Source organism: Tachyglossus aculeatus, chromosome 11, assembly GCF_015852505.1.
Source record: "Tachyglossus aculeatus isolate mTacAcu1 chromosome 11, mTacAcu1.pri, whole genome shotgun sequence".
NCBI lineage: Eukaryota > Metazoa > Chordata > Mammalia > Monotremata > Tachyglossidae > Tachyglossus > Tachyglossus aculeatus.
The window spans coordinates 23433379-23451797 of record NC_052076.1 but is presented as its reverse complement, the minus strand read 5'-3'; the positions used below and the strand labels follow the sequence as shown (position 1 = coordinate 23451797).

General features: G+C 53.6%; 1 protein-coding gene across 5 annotated transcripts in view; it reads left to right on the top strand.

Annotated features, from left to right (window-relative positions):
• STRADA (STE20 related adaptor alpha) overlaps window positions 1-17992 on the top strand; it is a 56215-nt gene extending 38223 nt beyond the window's left edge. For 4 of the 5 annotated variants that reach the window (XM_038753784.1, XM_038753783.1, XM_038753786.1 and 1 more), the window contains 9 exons: window positions 2512-2614; window positions 2944-3065; window positions 5001-5109; window positions 5219-5342; window positions 8786-8957; window positions 16742-16846; window positions 16990-17231; window positions 17575-17617; window positions 17825-17992. In XM_038753784.1, coding sequence (XP_038609712.1) covers window positions 2512-2614; window positions 2944-3065; window positions 5001-5109; window positions 5219-5342; window positions 8786-8957; window positions 16742-16846; window positions 16990-17231; window positions 17575-17617; window positions 17825-17980 — 1176 coding nt within the window. In that variant the 3' untranslated portion in view covers window positions 17981-17992. The remainder of the gene's footprint in view (window positions 1-2511; window positions 2615-2943; window positions 3066-5000; window positions 5110-5218; window positions 5343-8785; window positions 8958-16741; window positions 16847-16989; window positions 17232-17574; window positions 17618-17824) is intronic. The other variant, XM_038753787.1, reaches the window with a different exon arrangement.
• The last annotated feature ends 427 nt before the right edge of the window (window positions 17993-18419 follow it).

The following is an 18419-nucleotide window of genomic DNA, read 5'->3' as shown; positions in this document are numbered from 1 at the left end:
AGGGTGATGCTTCCAGGCCCATCTGCCTTTTAGACTGTGAGCCCACTGCTGGGGAGGGACTGTATATGTTGCCAACTTGTACTTCCCAAGCGCTTAGTACAGTGCTCTGCACACAGTAAGCGCTCAATAAATACGATTGATGATGATGATGATCTGCCTCGGACCCCTGCCCTTGTCCCCTCAGAGAGGGGGGAGCGGGCGGGGACCGCTTAGTGCCCTGGGGGAGAGTCTCTTCCATCTATCTGGGGGCAGAGTGCTGAACGAAGTGCTCGGGAGAGTACAATACAGTGGAGCTGGTGTCCTGTTAGAGGACACGCGGGCTCCGTTGGTACCCTGCCATCTGAACGAGAGTGCAGAGACTTGAACCCAGGTCTGGGGCCCTCAGATAACAGCTCTGCTAATTGTCAGCTGTGTGACTTTGGGCAAGTCACTTAACTTCTCTGTTCCTCAGTTACCTCATCTGGAAAATGGGGATTGACTGTGAGCCCCCCATGGGATAACGTGATCACCTAGTAACCTCCCCAGTGCTTAGAACAGTACTTTGCACATAGTCAGTGCTTAATAAATGCCATTATTATTATTACTGCACATAGTAAGCGCTTAATGAATGCCGTTATTCTTCTTATTATTATTATAACAGCCCTCCCCTCTCTTTATTGTACTTTTGGGCAATTTGGGGGATTTTACTTTTTACTGTATTTCACAGTATTTGGGGATATTTGGGGATTTTACCATTTTACTTTTAGGGGATGAAGACTGTGAGCCCCCCGTGGGACAACCCGATCACCTTGTAACCTCCCCAGCGCTTAGAACAGTGCTTTGCACATAGTAAGCGCTTAATAAATGCCATTATTAGTATTAGTATTAGTATCTGGATTCACCAAACAAAGCCAGTGGGAAAGACGTGGGAATGAGGATGCTGCGGTTCTGTTCCTGACAGCTTCAGTCATCCCCCTCCATCCTTTCACATTCCACCCCGAAACCCCCGGCCTCTCGGTGAGGGGTTGCCAAATCAGATTCAGGGCCAAGCACTGGGACGTGAGTTGGCAGCCAAGGACCGGGGCCCGTAGGTGGATCCCCAGTCAGAGGGCAACCGTTAAACCCTTGCCCTGGGCTGGCCGGATCAGTAGCCTGGCTCAGAAGCGGCATTTCCCTGCGTTGTTCGGGGACAGATAAAGGTTAGAGGGCAAGAGTCATACTGCTCCTGGCGCCAGGACCCCCAAACCATCCCGCCTCCCACCCTCTGGTTGCCGTCCGGTCCCTCAGGTTGGCAGGCGTAGCCGGGCCGAGCCGGGCCGACTTGAGTCTCGGCCCCCGGAACCCGGCTTTCAGCCCGCAGGAAGAACGAGCACAAGAGATCGTTGCCTTCGCTACGCCCTGCCACTGGGCTCAGGGCTTGGGCTACCCCCAGCCCCGTCTGGAAACAGGGGCCGTCTGGAATCAGGCAGAAACTCCTCACCCTGGGCTTCAAGGCTGTCCATCCCCTGGCCCCCTCCTCCCTCCCCTCCCTTCTCTCCTTGTCCAGCCCAGCCCGCACCCTCCGCTCCTCCGCCGCTAATCTCCTCCCCGTACCTCGTTCTCTCCTGTCCCACCATCGACCCCTGGCCCACGTCCTCCCCCGGGCCTGGAATGCCCCCAATCCCTCTGCCCATCCGCCAAGCTAGCTCTCTTCCTCCCTTCAAGGCCCTGCTGAGAGCTCACCTCCTCCAGGAGGCCTTCCCAGACTGAGCCCCTTCCTTCCTCTCCCCCTCGTCCCCCTCTCCATCCCCCTCATCTTACCTCCTTCCCTCCCCCACAGCACCTGTATATATGTATATATGTTTGTACATATTTATTACTCTATTTATTTACTTATTTTACTTGGACATATCTGTTCTATTTATTTTATTTTGTTAGTACGTTTGGTTTTATTCTCTGTCTCCCCCTTATAGACTGTGAGCCCACTGTTGGGTAGGGACTGTCTCTATATGTTGCCAACTTGGACTTCCCAAGCGCTTAGTCCAGTGCTCTGCACACAGTAAGCGCTCAGTAAATACGATTGATTGATTGATTGATTGGAAACCTGCGCCCGGGCAGCCTGTCTGCACTTCATGGCCAGGAGGCCGGAGAGGAGCCAGTGACCGCTTTCCCGAGCCCTCCCACCCCATCCCGTCCACTGCCTTGCTCTGGGGTTGTCTGGCTGGCCAAGGGGCAGATTATTCCGCGGACGGGTGGGTGGGCAGGGGCTTTTGGAGGGAGTGGGGCTTGTGGCGGGAAGATTCCCGGTCCCCTGAACCTGGGAAGAAATTGGATCTGAGCGGGAAGCAGCTCCAGGCGGGTTTGCTTTGGAATGGGTGGGAGGCGTCCCAGGTGTGGCCGTGGACAGGCCTTTCATTTCCAAGCGGGTGGCCCGGCGGACCGTCGAGGGCCGCCCGGCGGCCTCGGTCTTGGGGGGCTGCCTCCGGCCAAGGCCGGGCCCTGGGGGTTTGGGGGGCTCCTCTCTTGCTGACTCAGTTCCTCTTCCCTCCCCAGACCAATGAAGCGAGCTCAGAGTCGATAGCACCCTCCCCGAAACGGGCCGCCATGAGCAGCTTCCTGCCGGAGGGAGGGTATTACAAGTTGCTCACCATCATAGGTAACGGCGGGAAGAGCCCGGGGAAGCATTCCCAGCGGGACCGGCTCCCAGACGGCCACCCCGGACTCCCAGGGGATCGGCAGCGTCGTTCTCCGCTGCTTCTTTGAGGGGGGGGACCGCAGTGGAGAGCCTCAGGGCCGCCCCACGGACCACTCGCAGGCGGGTGCCCTTCTAGGAGTTTGCGCCCTGTGCCCACCACGGACCCGTCGGGGCGATGGAGGGAGGGGGATGCGCGGCCTTGGGGGCGTGGAAGATTTGTGGAGTGGCTGCCTTTGCCTGTCTGTTCAGGGGTGCCCCGCCGCTCCCCCCGTACCCCCCTTGTCCCTCAGGCAAGGGGTTTGAAGAGCTGATGACGGTGAACCTGGCCAGATACAAGCCATCCGGGGAGTACGTGACGGTCCGCAGGGTTAACCTCGAGGCCTGCACCAACGAGATGGTCACGTTCCTCCAGGTAACCCCCACAGTCGCCTCCGGGCCCGCGGGCGAGAGGGACATATTTTTTACTCTATTTATTTATTTATTTATTTATTTGTTTGTTTGTTTGTTTGTTTATTCATTCATTCATTCATTCATTCATTCATTCATTTATTTTACTTGTACCTATCTATTCTATTTATTTTATTTTGTTGGTATGTTTGGTTTTGTTCTCCGTCTCCCCCTTTTAGCCCGTGAGCCCACTGTTGGGTAGGGACTGTCTCTAGATGTTGCCAATTTGTACTTCCCAAGCGCTTAGTCCAGTGCTCTGCACATAGTAAGCGCTCAATAAATACGATCGATGATGATGATGACGGGAATGGAGCCGGGGTGGGACGGGGCCCGGCGGACCGGGCCTCTCTCTCTCTGCCGCCTGGGGCCCCGGGCCCCGTCTGCTCCTGGGAACACGCGGCCATCATCATCATCATCAATCGTATTTATAGAGCGCTTACTATGTGCAGAGCACTGTACTAAGCGCTTGGGAAGTACAAATTGGCAACACCTAGAGACACCGGAGGGAAGTCACTTAACTTCTCCGGGCCTCACTGACCTCATCTGTGAAATAGGGATTAATCAATCAATCAATCAATCAATCAATCGTATTTATTGAGCGCTTACTGTGTGCAAAGCACTGTGCTAAGCGCTTGGGAAGTCCAAGTTGGCAACATATGGAGACAGTCCTTACCCAACAGCGGGCTCACAGTCTAAAAGGGGGAGACAGAGAACCAAACCAAACCTACTAACAAAATAAAATAAATAGAATAGATATGATAAAATAAAATAAAAAATAAAATAAATAAAATAAAATAGAATGGATAAAATAAACAGAATAGAATAGAATAGAGAAGCAGCGTGGCTCAGTGGAAAAAGCACGGGCTTTGGAGTCAGGGGTCATGGGTTCAAATCCCGGCTCCACCACCTGTCAACTGTGTGACTTTGGGCAAGTCACTTCACTTCTCTGGGCCTCGGTTCCCTCATCTGTAAAATGGGGATGAAGACTGTGAGCCCCCCGTGGGACAACCTGATCACCTTGTAAATTCCCCAGCGCTTAGAACAGTGCTCTGCACATAGCAAGCGCTTAATAAATGCCATTATTATTATTATTATATGTACAAGTATATGTATATGTATATATGTATATATGTATGTATATATGTATGTATATACATATGTATGTATATATGTATGTGTATATATATGTATGTATGTATATATATGTATGTATATATATACATATGTATATGTATATATATATGTATGTATGTATATATATATATACATATGTATATGTATTCTGTAGCCACGCTAGAGAAGCAGCGTGGCTCAGTGGAAAGAGCACGGGCTTTGGAGTCAGAGGTCATGGGTTCGAATCCTGACTCCACCACAAGTCTGCTGTGTGACCTTGGGCAAGTCACTTAACTTCTCTGAGCCTCAGTTACCTCATCTGTAAAAATGGGGATTAAGACTGTGAGCCCCACGTGGGACAACTTGATCACATTGTATCCCCCCCCAGCGCTTAGAACAGTGCTTTGCACATAGTAAGCGCTTAATAAATGCCATTATTATCATTATTATTATATGTACAAGTAAAATGAATAAATAGAGTAATAAATATGTACAAACATATATACAGGTGCTGTGGGGAAGGGAAGGAGGTAAGATGGGAGGGGATGGAGAGGGGGACGAGGGGGAATTAAGACTGTGAGCCCCCCAGTGGGACAACCTGATCACCTTGTGACCTCCCCAGCGCTTTGAACAGTGCTCTGCACATAGTAAGCGCTTAGTAAATGCCGTCGTCGTTATTCCGACGGGGCCAACCGGACGGGACGGCGCCCGCTCTCCGCCGCCTCACCGGGTCTTCGGACTTGGGCCGGGCCCCACCCGTCCCTGACGGCCGCCTCGTCGCCCTCAGGGAGAGCTCCACGTGTCCAAGCTCTTCAACCACCCAAACCTCGTGCCCTATCGGGCCACCTTCGTCGCCGACAACGAACTGTGGGTGGTCACGTCCTTCATGGCCTACGGTGAGCCGGCCCGGCCCGCGGAGGGGGCGGGGGGCGGCGGGGCGCGCCTGCCCGTGGGGTGGGCTGGGACCCCCTCCCGACCCTCGCCCCCATCCCGGCCCACCCCCAGGCTCGGCAAAGGATCTCATCGGCACGCACTTCACCGACGGGATGAGCGAGCTGGCCATTGCCTACATCCTGCAGGGGCTGCTGAAGGCACTGGACTACATCCACCACATGGGCTACGTGCACAGGTAATAATAATAATACTAGGCATTTGTTAAGCGCTTACTATGTGCAAAGCACTGTTCTAAGCGCTGAGGGAGGATACGGGCTGATCAGGTTGTCCCACGGGAGGGCCCGCGGTCTTAATCCCCAGTTGCCTCATCTGGGAAATGGGGATTGAGGCTGAGAGCCAGTGACTGTGTCCAATCCGATTTGTTTGCATCCACCTCAGCGTTTAGTACAGTGCCTGGTACATAGTACCTGGAATGCCCCCAATCCCTCTGCCCATCCGCCAAGCTCGCTCTCTTCCTCCCTTCAAGGCCCTGCTGAGAGCTCACCTCCTCCAGGAGGCCTTCCCAGACTGAGCCCCTTCCTTCCTCTCCCCCTCGTCCCCCTCTCCATCCCCCCCATCCTACCTCCTTCCCTTCCCCACAGCACCTGTATATATGGATATATGTTGGTACATATTTATTACTCTATTTATTTTACTTGTACATATCTATTCTATTTATTTTATTTTGTTAGTATGTTTGGTTTTGTTCTCTGTCTCCCCCTTTTAGACAGTGAGCCCACAGTTGGGTAGGGACTGTCTCTATATGTTGCCAACTTGGACTTCCCAAGCGCTTAGTATAGTGCTCTGCACATAGTAAGCGCTCAATAAATACGATTGATGATGATGATGATTTTACAGGTGAGGTCACTGAGGCCCAGAGAAGTGAAGTGACTCGCCCAACATCACACAGCAGACGTGTGGCAGGGTCAGGATTCGAACCCGTGACCTCTGACTCCAAAGCCCGGGCTCTTTCCACTGAGCCACGCTGCAACCGGCTGGCGGGCGGGGACCGGGAGTCGGGAGTCTGGGCCCCGCGTCCCCGGCGGGGGGCTTGTCTCCCCCGTTTAATAGTCGGGGTAACGTTTCCCTCCCGTCCCCTCGGCCACCCCCCGACCCGTCCCAGAGTGAGGATTCATGACCGGAAGTCCGAGCGGGGCCACCTCTCTGCTGCGGGAAGAGGCGATTTCCCGCCCTGTCCGTTTTCCTGGAATTGGGGCCCAGAGCCTGGCCCCGGAGGGGAGGAGGTCAGCCTGCCCTCTGTCTCTTAGAGAATCAATCAATCAACCGTATTTATTGAGCGCTTACTGTGTGCAGAGCATTGGACTAAGCACTTGGGAAGTACAAGTCGGCATCATCATCATCATCATCAATCATATTTATTGAGCGCTTACTGTGTGCAGAGCACTGGACTAAGCGCTTGGGAAGTCCAAGTTGGCAACATCTAGAGACAGTCCCTACCCAACAGCGGGCTCACAGTCTAAAAGGGGGAGACCGAGAACAAAACCAAACATACTAACAAAATAAAATAAATAGAATAGATATGTACAAGTAAAATAAATAGAGTAATAAATATGTACAAACGTATAGACGTGCTGTGGGGAAGGGAAGGGGGTAAGATGGGGGGGTGGAGAGGGGGACGAGGGGGAGAGGAAGGAAGGGGGTCGTATTTATTGAGCGCTTACTGTGTGCAGAGAACTGGACTAAGCGCTTGGGAAGTCCAAGTTGGCAACATCTAGAGACAGTCCCTACCCAACAGTGGGCTCACAGTCTAGAAGGGGGAGACAGAGAACAAAACCAAACATACTAACAAAATAAAATAAATAGAATAGATATGTACAAGTAAAATAGAGTAATAAATATGTACAAACATATAGACAGGTGCTGTGGGGAAGGGAAGGGGGTAAGATGGGGGGGATGGAGAGGGGGATGAGGGGGAGAGGAAGGAAGGGGGTCGTATTTACTGAGCGCTTACTGTGTGCAGAGCACTGGACTAAGCGCTTGGGAAGTACAAGTTGGCAACATATAGAGACGGTCCCTACCCAACAGTGGGCTCACAGTCTAAAAGGGGGAGACAGAGAACAAAACCAAACATACTAACAAAATAAAATAAATAGAATAGATAGGTACAAGTAAAATAAGTAAATAGAGTAACAAATATGTACCAACATATATACATATATACAGGTGCAGTGGGGAAGGGAAGGGGGTAAGATGGGGGGGATGGAGAAGGGGACGAGGGGGAGAGGAAGGAAGGGGGTCGTATTTATTGAGCGCTTACTGTGTGCAGAGCACTGGACTAAGCGCTTGGGAAGTACAATTTGGCAACATACAGAGACAGTCCCTACCCAACAGTGGGCTCACAGTCTAAAAGGGGGAGACAGAGAACAAAACCGAACATACTAACAAAATAAAATAAATAGAATAGATAGGTACAAGTAAAATAAGTAAATAGTAACAAATATGTACAAACATATATACACATATACAGGTGCAGTGGAGAAGGGAAGGAGGTAAGATGGGGGGATGGAGAGGGGGACGAGGGGGAGAGGAAGGAAGGGGGTCGTATTTATTGAGCGCTTACTGTGTGCAGAGCACTGGACTAAGCGCTTGGGAAGTACAAGTTGGCAACATACAAAGACAGTCCCTACCCAACAGTGGGCTCACAGTCTAAAAGGGGGAGACAGAGAACAAAACCAAACATACTAACAAAATAAAATAAATAGAATAGATAGGTACAAGTAAAATAAGTAAATAGAGTAACAAATATGTACAAACATATATACATATATGCAGGTGCAGTGGGGAAGGGAAGGAGGTAAGATGTGGGGGATGGAGAGGGGGACGAGGGGGAGAGGAAGGAAGGGGGTCGTATTTATCGAGCGCTTACTGTGTGCAGAGCACTGGACTAAGCGCTTGGGAAGTACAAGTTGGCAACATATAGAGACAGTCCCTACCCAACAGTGAGCTCACAGTCTGAAAGGGGGAGACAGAGAACAAAACCGAACATACTAACAAAATAAAATAAATAGAATGGATATGTACAAGTAAAATAAGTAAATAAATAAATAGAGTAACAAATATGTACAAACATATATACATATATACAGGTGCAGTGGGGAAGAGAAGGAGGTAAGATGAGGGGGGATGGAGAGGGGGCAGCATGGCTCAGTGGAAAGAGCCCGGGCTTTGGAGTCAGAGGTCGTGGGTTCAAATCCCGGCTCCGCCAATTGCCAGCTGGGTGACTTTGGGCAAGTCACTTCACTTCCCTGGGCCTCAGTTCCCTCACCTGGAAAATGGGGATGAAGACCGTGAGCCCCCCAGCATGGGACAACCTGATCACCTTGTAACCTCCCCATCATCAGTCGTATTTATTGAGTGCTTACTATGTGCAGGGCACTGTACTAAGCGCTTGGGAAGTACAAATCGGCAACATATAGAGACAGTCCCTACCCAACAGTGGGCTCACAGTCTAAAAGTCCCCAGCGCTTAGTGGGCCGTAAGCGTAGTCGTAAGCGCTTAATAAATGCCATCGTTATGATGAGTATTAGTAAGGGGGGTGTCAGAGGCGGCGCGGGAGGGCCCCGCGGCCCCGGAGGAGAGGGGGCCGGGGTCCCTCTGACGGGGGCGGTCCCCGGGCAGGAGCGTGAAGGCGAGCCACATCCTCATCTCGGTGGACGGGCGGGTGCACCTGGCGGGCCTGCGCAGCAGCCTCAGCATGATCAGCCACGGCCAGCGCCAGCGCGTCGTCCACGACTTCCCCAAGTACGGCGTCAAGGTCCTGCCGTGGCTCAGCCCCGAGGTCCTGCAGCAGGTACGGGCCCCCGGCCGGACCCCCTCCGGCCCCCCCGGTGGACAGAGCCCGGGTCCTGGATTCTAATCCCACTCGTCTGGGGCCGGGCCCTTCGCTTCTCGGGGCCTCAGTGGCCTCATCCGGAAGATGGGGACTCGTTCGTTCATTCAGTCGTATTTATTGAGCGCTTACCGTGTGCCGAGCACCGCGGCGTGGCTCAGTGCAAAGAGCCCCGGCTTGGGAGTCAGAGGTCAAGCGCTTAGTACGGCGCTCTGCGCACGGTAAGCGCCCAATAAATACGACTGAATGAATGAATGGATGGATGGGTTCAAATCCCGGCTCCCCCACTTGTCTGGGGCCGGGCCCTTCGCTTCTCGGGGCCTTAGTGACCTCATCTGGAAGATGGGGACTCATTCGTTCGTTCATTCGTTCAGTCGTATTTATTGAGCGCTCGCCGTGTGCCGAGCACCGCGGCATGGCTCAGTGCAAAGAGCCCCGGCTTGGGAGTCAGAGGTCAAGCGCTTAGTCCAGTGCTCTGCGCACGGTAAGCGCTCAATAAATACGACTGAATGCATGAATGGATGGATGGGTTCAAATCCCGGCTCCCCCACTTGTCTGGGGCCGGGCCCTTCGCTTCTCGGGGCCTCAGTGACCTCATCCGGAAGATGGGGACTCGTTCGTTCATTCAGTCGTATGTATTGAGCGCTTACCGTGTGCCGAGCACCGCGGCGTGGCTCAGTGCAAAGAGCCCCGGCTTGGGAGTCAGAGGTCAAGCGCTTAGTACAGTGCTCTGCGCATGGTAAGCGCTCAATAAATACGACTGAATGAATGAATGGATGGATGGGTTCAAATCCCGGCTCCCCCACTTGTCTGGGGCCGGGCCCTTCGCTTCTCGGGGCCTCAGTGACCTCATCTGGAAGATGGGGACTCGTTCGTTCGTTCATTCGTTCAGTCGTATTTATTGAGCGCTCGCCGTGTGCCGAGCACCGCGGCGTGGCTCAGTGCAAAGAGCCCCGGCTTGGGAGTCAGAGGTCAAGCGCTTAGTCCAGTGCTCTGCGCACGGTAAGCGCCCAATAAATGCGATTGAATGAATGAATGGATGGATGGGTTCAAATCCCGGCTCCCCAACTTGTCTGGGGCTGGGCCCTTCGCTTCTCGGGGCCTCAGTGGCCTCATCTGGAAGATGGGGACTCGTTCGTTCGTTCATTCGTTCAGTCGTATTTATTGAGCGCTCGCCGTGTGCCGAGCACCGCGGTGTGGCTCAGTGCAAAGAGCCCCGGCTTGGGAGTCAGAGGTCAAGCGCTTAGTACAGCGCTCAGCGCACGGTAAGCGCCCAGTAAATACGATTGAATGAATGAATGGATGGATGGGTTCAAATCCCGGCTCCCCCACTTGTCTGGGGCCGGGCCCTTCGCTTCTCCAGGCCTCAGTGACCTCATCTGGAAGATGGGGACTTGTTCGTTCATTCATTGTCGTATTTATTGAGCGCTTACCGCGTGCCGAGCACCGCGGCGTGGCTCAGTGCAAAGAGCCCCGGCTTGGGAGTCAGAGGTCAAGCGCTTAATACAGCGCTCTGCGCACGGTAAGCGCCCAATAAATACGATTGAATGAATGAATGGATGGATGGGTTCAAATCCCGGCTCCCCCACTTGTCTGGGGCCGGGCCCTTCGCTTCTCGGGGCCTCAGTGACCTCATCTGGAAGATGGGGACTCGTTCGTTCGTTCATTCGTTCAGTCGTATTTATTGAGCGCTTACCGTGTGCCGAGCACCACGGCGTGGCTCAGTGCAAAGAGCCCCGGCTTGGGAGTCAGAGGTCAAGCGCTTAGTACAGCGCTCTGCGCACGGTAAGCGCCCAATAAATACGATTGAATGAATGAATGGATGGATGGGTTCAAATCCCGGCTCCCCCACTTGTCTGGGGCCGGGTCCTTCGCTTCTCCAGGCCTCAGTGACCTCATCTGGAAGATGGGGACTCGTTCGTTCATTCATTGTCGTATTTATTGAGCGCTTACCGCGTGCCGAGCACCGCGGCGTGGCTCAGTGCAAAGAGCCGCGGCTTGGGAGTCAGAGGTCAAGCGCTTAGTACAGTGCTCTGCTCACGGTAAGCGTCCAATAAATGCGATTGAATGAATGAATGGATGGATGGGTTCAAATCCCGGCTCCCCCACTTGTCTGGGGCCGGGCCCTTCGCTTCTCGGGGCCTCAGTGACCTCATCTGGAAGATGGGGACTCGTTCGTTCGTTCATTCGTTCAGTCGTATTTATTGAGCGCTTACCGTGTGCCGAGCACCACGGCGTGGCTCAGTGCAAAGAGCCCCGGCTTGGGAGTCAGAGGTCAAGCGCTTAGTACAGCGCTCTGCGCACGGTAAGCGCCCAATAAATACGATTGAATGAATGAATGGATGGATGGGTTCAAATCCCGGCTCCCCCACTTGTCTGGGGCTGGGCCCTTCGCTTCTCGGGGCCTCAGTGACCTCATCTGGAAGATGGGGACTCGTTCGTTCGTTCATTCGTTCAGTCGTATTTATTGAGCGCTTACCGTGTGCCGAGCACCACGGCGTGGCTCAGTGCAAAGAGCCCCGGCTTGGGAGTCAGAGGTCAAGCGCTTAGTACAGTGCTCTGCACACGGTAAGCACCCAATAAATACGATTGAATGAATGAATGGATGGATGGATGGGTTCAAATCCCGGCTCCGCCAATTGTCAGCTGGGTGACAGTTGGGCCTCAGTGACCTCATCTGGAAAATGGGGATGAAGACTGTGAGCCCCATGTGGGACAACCTGATCACCTTGTATCCCCCCCCAGCGCTTAGTACAGTGCTCTGCACACGGTAAGCGCCCAATAAATACGATTGAATGAATGAATGGATGGATGGGTTCAAATCCCGGCTCCGCCAATTGTCAGCTGGGTGACAGTTGGGCCTCAGTGACCTCATCTGGAAAATGGGGATGAAGACTGTGAGCCCCATGTGGGACAACCTGATCACCTTGCATCCCCCCCAGCGCTTAGAACAGTGCTTTGCACATAGCAAGCGCTTAACAAATACCATCATCGTCATCATCATCACTGTACTAAGCGCTTGGGAAGTACCAGTCGGTGATGTAGAGAGACGGTCCCTACCCGACAGCGGGCTCACGGTCTAGAAGCGGGAGACGGACAACAAAACAAAACATGGAGACGGGTGTCAAAAACCGTCAGAATAAATAGAATTAAAGCAAGATGCACATCATTCACAAAATAAATAGAAGAGTAAATATGTGCAAGTAGAATAAATAGAATAATGAATCTGTACAAACATATACAGAGAAGCAGCGTGGCTCAGTGGAAAGAGCCCGGGCTTTGGAGTCAGAGGTCATGGGTTCGAATCCCGGCTCCGCCACTTGTCAGCTGGGTGACTTTGGGCCAGTCACTTCACTTCTCTGGGCCTCAGTTCCCTCATCTGGAAAATGGGGATTAAGCCTGGGAGCCCCACGTGGGACAACTTGATCACCTTGTATCTGCCCCAGCGCTTAGAACAGTGCTTTGCACATAGGAAGCGCTTAATAAATGCCATCATTATTATATACACAGGTGCTGTGGGGAGGGGAAGGGGGTAGGGCCGGGGGGATGGGGAGGAGGAGCGGAAAAGGGGGGCTCGGTCTGGGAGATAGAAGAACCTTCCTTCTAATCCCGGCTTCTCTGCTGTTCATTCATTCATTCGGTCGTATTTATTGAGCGCTTACTGTGTGCAGAGCACTGGACTAAGCGCTTGGGAAGTACAAGTTGGCAACATATAGAGACGGCGAAGACAGCCCCACGCGGGGCAGGGACTGTGTCCGACGTGAGCCTCCCGTATCTGCCCCAGCGCTTAGAATAGTGCTTGCCACGTAATGAGCTCTTAACAAATGCTATGATTGTTCCTGTAATTATTATTATTATTATTATTCATCAATCGTATTTATTGAGCGCTTACTGTGTGCAGAGCACTGTACTAAGCGCTTGGGAAGTACAAATTGGCAACATCTAGAGACAGTCCCTACCCAACAGCGGGCTCCCAGTCTAAAAGGGGGACACAGAGAACAAAAACCAAACATACTAACAAAATAAAATAAATAGAATAGATATCATCATCATCATCCATCGTATTTATTGAGCGCTTCCTATGTGCAGAGCACTGTACTAAGCGCTTGGGAAGTACAAATTGGCAACATCTAGAGACAGTCCCTACCCAACAGTGGGCTCCCAGTCTAAAAGGGGGAGACAGAGAACAAAAACCAAACATACTAACAAAATAAAATAAATAGAATAGATATCATCATCATCAATCATATTTATTGAGCGCTTCCTGTGTGCAGAGCACTGTACTAAGCGCTTGAGAAGTACAAATTGGCAACATCTAGAGACAGTCCCTACCCAACAGTGGGCTCCCGGTCTAAAAGGGGGAGACAGAGAACAAAAAACAAACATACTAACAAAATAAAATAGAGTAGATATCATCATCATCATCAATCGTATTTATTGAGCGCTTCCTATGTGCAGAGCACTGTACTAAGCGCTTGGGAAGTACAAATTGGCAACATCTAGAGACAGTCCCTACCCAACAGTGGGCTCACAGTCTAAAAGAGGCAGCGTGGCTCAGTGGAAAGAGCCCGGGCTTTGGAGTCAGAGGTCATGGGTTCAAACCCCGGCTCTGCCAATTCATCATCAATCGTATTTATTGAGCGCTTACTATGTGCAGAGCACTGTACTAAGCGCTTGGGAAGTACAAATTGGCAACATATAGAGACAGTCCCTACCCAACAGTGGGCTCACAGTCTAAAAGGGGGAGACAGAGAACAAACATACTAACAAAATAAATAGAATAGATATGTACAAATAAATTAAATAGAGTAAAAAAAAATATGTACAAACATATATACATATATACAGGTGCTGTGGGGAATGGGGAAGGGAGGGAGGTAAGATGGGATGGAGAGGGGGATGGGGGGAGAGGAAGGAAGGGGCTCAGTCTGGGAAGGCCTCCTGGAGGAGGTGAGTCCTGGAGGAGGGGAAGGCCAATTGTCAGCTGGGTGACTTTGGGCAAGTCACTTCACTTCTCTGTGCCTCAGTCACCCCATCTGTAAAATGGGGATTAAGACTGTGAGCCCCATGTGGGACAACCTGATCGCCTTGTATCTCCCCCAGCACTTAGAACAGTGCTTTGCACATAGTAAGCGCTTAACAAATACCAACATTATTATTATTATTATTAAAAGGGGGAGTCAGAGAACAAAAACCAACATACTAACAAAAGAAAATAAATAGAATAGATATGTACAAGTAGAATAAATAAATAGAGTAATAAATATGTACAAACATATATGCATATATACAGTGCTCTAGTATTATTATTATAATAGTAACGATATTATTGTTATTATTAGGATCCCCGCCCCACCACCCCAGGGGAGCCAGGGGAGGGCAGGGGCCGGCGTCGGCCGGTCCAGAGGGCATTTTTAGCCGCTAACCAGTGGCCTTCTTGGGGTGCCCGGCCCTCCCCGGATGAGGGGGGGTCCCAGTATGTTCTCTGGGCTCACCTCGGGGGCCCCTACCCTCTTTTTCTCTCTCTCTCTCGTCGGGGAGGTGAGTGGGACCACCCGTGTAGGGACACGGTAGCCACCGTAGAGAAGCAGCGTGGCTCAGTGGAAAGAGCCCGGGCTTTGGAGTCCGTGGGTTCAAATCCCCGCCCCTCCAATTGTCAGCTGTGTGACTTTGGGCGAGCCACTTCACTTCTCTGGGCCTCGGTTCCCTCATCTGGAAAATGGGGATGAAGACTGGGAGCCCCCCGTGGGACAACCTGATCACCTTGTAACCTCCCCAGCGCTTAGAATGGTGCTTTGCACTTACTAAGCGCTTAACCCAGTCTTCTAGACTGTGAGCCCACTGTTGGGTAGGGACTGTCTCTATATGTTGCCAGCTTGTACTTCCCACGCGCTTAGTACAGTGCTCTGCACACAGTAAGCGCTCAATAAATACAATTGATTGATCGGTTGATTAACCCCTCTACTCCCCCTCCCCATGCCCCCCGCCTTACCTCCTTCCCTTCCCCACAGCACCTGTATATATGTATATATGCTTGTACAGATTTATTACTCTATTTATTTTAGTTGTACATATTCTATTTATTTTGTTTGGTTTATATGTTTTATTTATATGTCCCTTCAAGGCCCTACTGAGAGCTCACTTCCTCCAGGAGGCCTTCCCAGACTGAGCCCCTTCCTTCCTCTCCCCCTGGTCCCCCTCTCCATCCCCCCCATCTTACCTCCTTCCCTTCCGCACAGCACCTGGATATGTGGATATACGTTTGTACATATTTATTACTCTATTTTACTTGTACATATCTATTCTATTTATTTTATTTTGTTAGTATGTTTGGTTTTGTTCTCTGTCTCCCCCTTCTAGACTGTGAGCCCACTGTTGGGTAGGGACTGTCTCTATATGTTGCCAACTTGGACTTCCCAAGCGCTTAGTCCAGTGCTCTGCACACAGTAAGCGCTCAATAAATACGATTGATTGATTGATTGATTGATTGAGCCCGCTGTTGAGTAGGGACTGTCTCTGTATGTTGCAAACTTGTAATTCCCCAAGCGCTTAGTACAGTGCTCTGCACACGTTAAGCGCTCAATCAATATGATTGAATGAATGAATGAATGAACATTCATTTCTAGACCGTGAGCCCACTGTTGGGTAGGGACTGTCTCTATATGTTGCCAACTTGGACTTCCCAAGCGCTTAGTCCAGTGCTCTGCACACAGTAAGCGCTCAATAAATACGATTGATTGATTGATTGATTGAGCAGTGCTTTGCACATAGTAAGTGCTTAACCCCCCCTCCTCCCCCTCCCCATCCCCCTCCGCCTTACCTCCTTCCCCTCCCCACAGCACCTGTATATATGTGTATATGTTTGTACAGATTTATTACTCTATTTTAGTTGTACATATGTATTCTACTTATTTGGTTTGTATGTTTTGTTTTGTTGTCTGTCTCCCCCTTCTAGACCGCGAGCCTGCCGTTGGGTAGGGACCGTCTCCATATGTTGCCAACTTGGACTTCCCAAGCGCTTAGTCCAGTGCTCTGCACACAGTAAGCGCTCAATACATATGAATGAATGAATACCATCATTATTATTATTATTGGATCCCCCCCAGCGTTTAGTACAGTGCTTGGCACATAGTAATCAGGAGAAGCAGCGTGGCTCAGTGGAAAGAGCCCGGGCTTTGGAGTCAGAGGTCATGGGTTCAAATCCCGGCTCCGCCACTTGTCAGCTGTGTGACTTTGGGCAAGTCACTTCACTTCTCCGGGCCTCAGTTCCCTCATCTGTAAAATGGGGATGAAGCCTGTGAGCCCCCCATGGGACAACCTGATTACCTTGTAGCCCCCCAGCGCTTCGAACAGTGCTTTGCACATAGTAAGCGCTTATAAATGATATTATTATTATTATTATTATTATTAATCGCTTAATAAATGCCCTCATTATTATTATTATTGTTATTATCGGAGAGGGAGGAGCGAGCCCTCGATAGAGCTCAGCAGAAGGGGGTTGGGGGACGGGCCACCCAGGCCCCCCCACCAACCGGCCCCTCCATTCTGGCCACCGTCTCCACGGAGGCAGGGGACTGGCCGTTGTGGGCGAGCAAGGAGCCCGCCGTTGGTGGCCCTGAGGGCCGGAGGACCCTTCTTTCCGTCCCCCGACCCCCCGAACCTCCCTCCGGGCCCCGAGCCGCCGCTTCTCCGGACCCCAGGGGGGCCGGGGCCGCCTGACCCGTGACCGTTGTCCCCCGCCACAGAACCTGCAAGGCTACAACGCCAAATCGGACATCTACAGCGTGGGCATCACGGCCTGTGAGCTGGCCAACGGCCACGTCCCCTTCAAGGACATGCCCGCCACCCAGGTGAGGGGGCAGCCCGCCCGGCCCCGGCTCCGACTTCTCCCCACCGTGCAGCGGAGAAGGGCGGGCGCCCGGTGGGCACCCGGGGGGCCGGCGGCGAGCGTGGTGGCGGGGGCCCCGCCGGTGACGAGCTCGCTCGGCCCCAGATGCTGCTGGAGAAGCTGAACGGGACGGTGCCCTGCCTGCTGGACACCACCACCATCCCCGCCGAGGAGCTGGCCGTCGACGCGGCCCGCTCTGGAGCCAACTGGGGCCCGGGCGAGGGCCTGGCGGCCGGCGGCACGCGCCCCTCCAACGGGGACTCGCTCCCGCATCCGTACCACCGCACCTTCTCGCCCCACTTCCACCATTTTGTAGAGCTGTGTCTGCAGCGCAGCCCGGACCTGAGGTAATGCGGCCCAGCGCGGCCGGGGGCGGTTGGGCTGGGGGCTCGGAGGCCCGGGACGGCGCTCTCTGAACTTGTCTCCCCTCGCGCCAACCCTGCTGCCCTGGAGCTGGCAAAGGGGGACAGGGAGGGTCTGCTGAGGGGAGGATCCCCAGAGCCGCAAGAAGCCTTCCGGGGACCCTCCGGCTCCTAGAATTAGCAGCCGCCATCTGTCCCTCCTGTGCCCGATTCCCTGCTCTTCTGTGCCCGTGGAGGCCGGGCCGGAGGTCGGGTGGGCCAGGCCACCGGGGCCGGGAGACGGCCGTGGTGACTCTGGCTTCTTTCTTCTTCCGTGCCCTCTGTCCAGGCCAACCGCCAGCACCCTCCTGGGCCATTCCTTCTTCAAACAGGTACTGAAACGTGCCCCCCAACGCTGTCCCCCCCCACCGTGGCGGGGAGCTGGGCTCCCCCAGGCTCTGGCTCTCGGCTTGCGCTGGCCTATCCTCCCCCGTGCCCACCCCGAGGCGGGAAGTGGGTGCCCCCCGGCCCCGAGCCCCGCTCGCCCCGGGCCCTCGCGCGTCCGTCCGTCCGGCCTTGCAGCTCGTCTCCTCCCCCAGATCAAGCGCCGCGCCTGCGAGGCCCTGCCGGAGCTGCTCCGCCCCGTCACCCCGATCACCAGCTTCGAGGGCAGCAGTCAGCCCCAGGATCCCAGTGGCATCTTCGGGCTGGTGTCCAGCCTGGAACAGCTGGACGTGGACGACTGGGAATTCTGAGCCCCCCAGGGGTAGGGGATGGGGGGGGCGGGGGGGCGGGCCTCTCCCTGGACGGGCATCACGGTGTCTCGACGGGAAGCCGGCGGGCCGGGACAGGCGGGGCCCTGCTCTTCCCTCCATGTGGCCCAGGGGGTCAGGACCCCGAGGGTCAGCGGGTGACCGCACCATGGCCTCCGCCGGCTGCCGTGGACTGGGTTGGAGTGGCAGCGATGGAGTTGGGCCCTCCTTTGCCTCCTGGGGCGTGTGGGCAGCAGGCTGCCGGGCCCTCTGGGCAGCTGTGGGGTGGAGGTGGACCTGCCCGGTGGGATCTTAGCGCTGCCCCACTGCCGCTCGAGCCTGGAGCAGAGAGTGGTGCCCGGCCCCTACCCAGGGGGAGACGGGAGATGGACCCTCCTTGCCCGCTGCAGTCCCGCCGGGGCCGGGCTCCGTCCAGCTGCCG